Source organism: Lupinus angustifolius, chromosome LG16 (assembly GCF_001865875.1).
Source record: "Lupinus angustifolius cultivar Tanjil chromosome LG16, LupAngTanjil_v1.0, whole genome shotgun sequence".
Lineage (NCBI taxonomy): Eukaryota > Viridiplantae > Streptophyta > Magnoliopsida > Fabales > Fabaceae > Lupinus > Lupinus angustifolius.
In genome coordinates, this window is record NC_032024.1 from 16,641,148 (window position 1) to 16,647,637 (window position 6,490).

The window sequence follows — 6,490 nt, forward strand, 5'->3', positions numbered from 1 at the left end:
GAATATATTTGGAGCAAACAAAAAAAATGTCGAATTACATCAGCATTGTTGGACGTGGAGAAAAAGGAGCTTTTGTTTATCTTCCTGTATTAATATAAAAGTTGCAGACATTTTTTTCATCCACAAGATTCGATCCCAATATCTTACTTAAGGAGAATCAAGCATGTACTACTGACATGTTGTTTTATGTAATAATATATAATATTATCAATATTTGTCATAAAATAATTGATATATTATGTTTGTATTGATGCGGGATAATATATGAGATAAAATTTAATTTGAGATAGATGCAATTCTAAATGGACCCACTTAAAAATTCGAGTGTGTTCTTTTGTTGTTGGTCATGATGTTCTTATCATGCCATAACGTCTCTATTCTTATCCCTTCTAGCTATGTCATACCAAGGTTACTACCAAAGATAAAGATAGCCTAAAAATAATTATTTTCTCATAAGTAGCAAAATTTATAAGGAGCTTATAAAAACACGTTAGCTTATTTTTATATGTTATTTGCATAATTTTATGTCCATAAACTGAAATGAGTTTTATCAATAATTATTTGTTTGACCAACAATATATTGATTTAATAATATAAGACATTGCTAGATCACAGAATTATTAAAATGTCAATGATTTTAATGCTACGAGTGACACTTGTTGGGAAAAATATTTATACATCCTAAAAGAAATTAGTTCATTATTCAAAGAGTGAATTTTTTGATTGATTTAAATGGTACGTATTTGTTACGGATTTCCAATCTTGATTCAATGGCATTTATTTTAATTCAGATCGTATTTACATGAATATTAAATTAATTTTGATATTAGTGTAAACTTTTTATCATCATCAACAAATATTATATTATCATTATGTGTAGCTTTTGTGATAGTTGAGATGGATTAACATTAACACTTATATAAAACTAAATCACTAGTCTTTAAATTATTAATTTCATCCATAATCTCCGCGTGAAGTGCGTGTTTTATGAAAGTGAAAATTATAATAATTGTTTATGCATTAATTCAATGATAATTACATTGAAAGTGTATTTGTCGTATTTTAGATATAAAACAACCAATGAAATCAAACAGAATCACTTAAAAAAAGTTTATGTCCGAAACTTGTAACCACACAGATTGATACACATACACTAACTCTCAAATCATTTGGTCAATTTAAACTTTTCCTTTAACTAACTCCAAATCTCAATCTAATTCAAACATCTATTGACTGTCACAATATATCATATGCATGTGATGTGAGACAAAATATTATAAATTATTTTTGTTGGGTATAGTGATGTGTAAATCGTGATAGGTACGAAGGGATAAGTGAAATAGTTTATAAGTTGAAAAGACTTATAAAACTATTATTTTAAAGATTTTCATTCAAAAATGTGTGTCTTATATCTCTTTACTCTTCTCATGTTCGAGACTTAAGGTATCGAAGCTTATAGTCCAACATATATAGTACAAATTATAATGTCATAGGGTTCAAATGTTAGAAACTTCAGTAAGGAGAATAAATAGGTCACCCGAAGATGTATGAAGGGCACAAAAATATATATGAAAGGATCGATAAAAAAATTGAAGGGCATAAAAAATAATTCATACTATGTATTAGATGAATAGTACATCTTCACTGTGGTGCATTTTGTGGGACTGAAGATTTACTTTTCATCCAACACATATAATATGAATATGAATATTATATTATTGCCTTCTAGTGTTAGAAGTGTCAATAAGGTAAATAGATCAAATAATTGTTAATCCAATTTATAGAGGAATATGAAAGTCAAGAAAAATATATGTGAAATGGTAAGGAAAATTTTAAATATCATGTTAAAAAGATATTGTTCCATCATGTAATCCACCAAACTAGTTTTTAGTACTAATATGTGTATTTTCACATATCATAGGTAATGAACTAATCTCTTTTGAGGTGATTGATAGTCTCTTCTAATAAGTATCATCTTAGGAATCAAACTTTTGACTTTTTGGTCATTCTCGAGATTTAGCAAAGTCTTATATTATTAGATCAACTCTAGGCTAAAAGGCTAGATTGATGTTATGCTTTTGATATAAAAAACAAGAGATATTAAAAAGATAAAAATAAAGGTATGGTGAAAAAAACGTATAAAGTTTTGGCATAAATAGGGTAGTTAATTGAAGGTGGCTCTCTACTTTCTCTTCAATACCTTATCATAAATTTGAGAAACCAATGATTCACATTACCCAACACTATACGACTCTTTACCTTTCCCTGTTTTCAGTACCATAACCCAAACTTATGCACCAAAGTACCTTTCTCACTTTCTTTCTTTTTCATCTTTTTTATCAAAAACAAAAGATACCCTTTTTGTTTTTTTGTGTTGTTTTTTTAAGCTAAAGTGTTAAATCTATTATCATGGCTTCAGATGAAACCATGAACTTTCAATCTTCTTTACAAGATGAAGAGTTTGATGATGATTATCATCATCATCAAACTCAGAATTTGTCTAGGCTTTCTGTTTGTACAAGTAGTACTTTATGTGATGTTGATGATGAACAAGACCATGTTGATAATGCTATGTCTATGTATGTGTCACAATTATCTCTTGAAAGTTTTGATGCTGATGGTGAATTTTCAGATACCAAAGAAGATAATACAACACCAAAAATGTTAACTTTGTCTTCTGATTCTGAAAATGAAGTTGTTGTTGGTTGTTACTCTTTGCCAAATACTCCACCAAGAAAGAGAAACATGATTAACCATGTTGGTTATGCAAGTGATAATGAAGCTCAAAAGGGTGTTATTATGATGAAAACAAAGAACAATGATCCAATGAGGAGTAGAAGTAGAAGAGTTCAAAGAAAGGGTTATAAAAAATGGGGTGTTAATAAGAACAATAGTTTTGAGAATTCAAAGAAAAAAGAAGAGGAACATGTGATTCAAGGGTTAAGTGGTGAGAGTGATCAAAGTGTTGGAGTTATGGTAATTACTAGGCCTAAAGGTGGAATAAGATCTTTGTGTATGGACTTGGAAGAAGTTAAGGCTTGTAGAGATCTTGGGTTTGAATTGGAACATGAAAAGATGCTATCTTTCTCTAATTCTGCACTTGATACTAGTAGTGGTGGCAATTCTCCTATAGCCAATTGGCGCATCTCTTCTCCAGGTATACCATTTTTATTATGTAGAGAGACCATATGCTTTAAATTGCGGTCGTGATTGTGGTCGTGATTAATGTGAATGTAGTTATTAAAGTCGATGTGGACTACAGTCGTTACGACTTGAATTATTTTGTGAATAAATAAATATTTTTGATATCGACGTGTTCCGATGTGGTTGCGTTGTAGCCCAATTATGGTGTGATGCAGTTGTGACGATCAATGCAACTGTAATATTGTGGTCGCATCACGTAATGTGATCCATAATTTTTTGAAACACTTTTGCAGCCTTATCCCATAAATGAAAAGACTGTTTTCAGAATTTGAAGACTCATAATCATTAAACAACAACATTATGTTCCTTAATCATTTTTATATACAAATAATTTTATACTTTCTATAAACAGAGGAGATTGATGTGAGTTGATTGATAGATAGAATCAATGTACTGTATAGAGATGCTAGGAATGTGTTAGTTAAGTGTCAAATAGTTAGTACTGGGTTATTATCACTATTTGCTCAAAATTCCAGTGGACTCTAAATAGATTAAAAGTTCCATTATTTGATTTTTTGGAGCGACCCTTTTTAGGAGGGATATTCACGCACTTTAGAAAAGATTAGTTTCTTAACCATAGATTAAAATACATTTGGTAATACAAAAAAATGTTTGCTTATATTAAGAAATGACATAATATATAGTTTATGATTTGTATAAACAAAAGAAGAAGTATATGATTCCTCTAATGAAGTTATTTCTTCCAAAATTTTGTGATATAGGTGATGATCCAAAAGATGTGAAGGCAAGACTCAAAGTGTGGGCACAGGCTGTAGCATTAGCATCTACATCTAAATATGGCACATGACTCCAAAATAATTTCCTAACTCATACCTACTACCACTTTTTGTGTGTTTGAGATTGTATATTATAAGCTTTTTTTTCTTCTTCTTTTTCCACTATGAATGGTTATATAAATTTTGTTGTAATTTTGGGATTTTTCCTCTCTTTTTTCTATCTATAGGATTGTTGGTTTTGGTCACATTTTCTATGTACAGTTATGTTTTGAAGATGAAAATGTCTTGATGCATAACATAATATTGTACTTATCAATATGTGAGTGAATGGCAACAAAAAAAAATGGTAGCATAGTGTGCAAAGTTTTTATATATATAGTAAATTTACTTATTACTATTGTTCTGTGTTGCTTCTCTAATGTTGATTGCTTACTAATTGAGATTAGAATGTGCATTAGATATTTCTATACATTAGAAAAAGAGTAGTTTATAATAAAAGGATAATATTTTTTTGTACTACCCAACATATATTTTCACCCTTTTAAATAAGGAACTAATTTTTTTAAGATTCGTGACTACCTCTCTCATTGAGTATTGCTTCCAGAAATCAAACCATTTGAATCGTGTTTATGTAAAAAGTGAGTGACTTCACATATTTATTTCTTTAGAAGAACCAAAATGCCATTTATATCCTTGAAAGATTTAATGACTATTAATTTAGTTTCTTAAAGATTTTTCTACCCACTAAATCACTGAAAACATTTAATGATCACCAAGTTTGTACCTAACCTTCATAGTAAAAGTGGAGAAACCAAAATCATAAAGGCATAGTCAATAAAATTCCTACTAATTTTATCATATATCTTCTCCAAATCACTTTTCAAAGCATTTTAATTTTGAGGTTTTTTTAAATAAAGTATGATCTTTTGAGTAAAAAGAATATTTTAAGCGATTCTTACTCATCGATAAATCTACTTTGAAGTGGACCAATCAAATTATTAAAATAAAGATATTCATCTCTAACATGATCATTCTATATGAATCAAACCTTTAACTTATGCTTCTTTTACTACCACATCAAAATAAGCATGTATAGTCAAAGGAGTAGTCAAAGCATGCATGATTGGTATAAATCTTTACACTGACATTGTATATATATTAGACTCTTATAAGTATTAAATTATGCAACCATTGCCTTATGAAGATGCTTAACCAAAAATCTATTATATGGAAAAGCTGATCGGTCCAAGAATCTCTAAACTCCAATAATCATGGTGGCAGGTGCCATATTTATCAACCACATGTTCAACTTCTAACTTACATATAAACAAGTTGGACTTGTATTTTTATACAGAGTCTCAAACATATGTCAATTATTTATAGAGTTGTCGGAAAATTAAGCAAAAATGGAAAGAAAAAAATGTTAGGTATACTATGTGGCTTTAATGGATAATTATAGTAACATTTTTGGACAAATCTATTGAATATAACAACAAAAGTTATAGTGGTTCATTAATTTTATTGGGTTATTTCATTTATGTTGATGTTAACAAGTCATGAGTGATTTGGCAGAAATATTAATCATATTTACTTAACTGTGTATTATTGATTTGGAGTTCTTGACTTGTAGACCCTGCTCTGGGTAAATGTGATTATCAAATTGATGGATTTTTTAGACTTCAAAACAATGTTAACAACACCATACCAATTATTAAATTGGACATGATACTGATATAATGGCATAACGGTTCAACTAATGGTTCACTAATTAAACCGCATACTAATAAAGTTACATATTAATGTTAAAAAATCAATAATTTTTTTAATTTTTATTACAAATTTAATTATAAATAAAAATTGGCCGGTAACCGATACGATTCAATTGAAAACCAGCTGGTATAACCAGTTTTGACCGATATAGTTGTATGACCAGTATAATTGTTTTATAATATCAATATTGATACCAATTTACTAGTTGAATCGACCGATACGAACCAGTTTTTATAACATTGCTTCAAAATTAATCAAATATACCTTCACAAACATTCTCATTTTCTAAAATACCCTTATTGTTGGTAATTAATCACACTTCAAGGATCAAATTTTAGGTACAAGTTAATTAATTTGGCCAAATTTAAAGGACTAAATGTGAAAGTTTGTCAGGTAGGTACATGTTTTATTATCATTATCTAACACTCTTTAACATCTCGGACTAAATTGATTGAAAATATACTGAATATAGAACATTAACAATCAAATTGCCTAATAGTCAAGATGAAATTACATTTTTTTTCCTCATATACATTCGTCCAATAGTATAAGGCTCATTATGTATTATACTAAATGAAAAGTTCGATTCTTGGGTCGACAGTTGTTGGCTGTGAGAGATAACCACGCACGCACCAAAAATGATTAATTCATTACCAATAGAGTAAATTGGTTAACCAAAAAAGATTATTTTTTATATTCTCAAGCATCAACTGGACCTACCACCAAATTAACCAACAATGTAAGTCTCACATGAACCAAATTAACTTTATTTATATATA

General features: G+C 28.9%; 1 protein-coding gene across 1 annotated transcript; it reads left to right on the forward strand.

Annotated features, from left to right (window-relative positions):
* On the forward strand, nt 2,181–4,290 carry LOC109329458. The gene is made up of 2 exons (XM_019563138.1): nt 2,181–3,157; nt 3,927–4,290. The coding sequence occupies exons 1-2, from the start codon at nt 2,410–2,412 to the stop codon at nt 4,010–4,012; spliced, it is 834 nt and encodes a 277-aa protein (XP_019418683.1). The 5' UTR covers nt 2,181–2,409; the 3' UTR covers nt 4,013–4,290.

Bases quoted from the DNA above. Each gene is read 5' to 3' on its own strand.
- LOC109329458 (XM_019563138.1), top strand. From the start codon at position 2,410: ATGGCTTCAGATGAAACCATGAACTTTCAATCTTCTTTACAAGATGAA. The intron at 3,158-3,926 runs GTATACCATTTT...TTTGTGATATAG, and splicing joins TTGGCGCATCTCTTCTCCAG to GTGATGATCCAAAAGATGTG.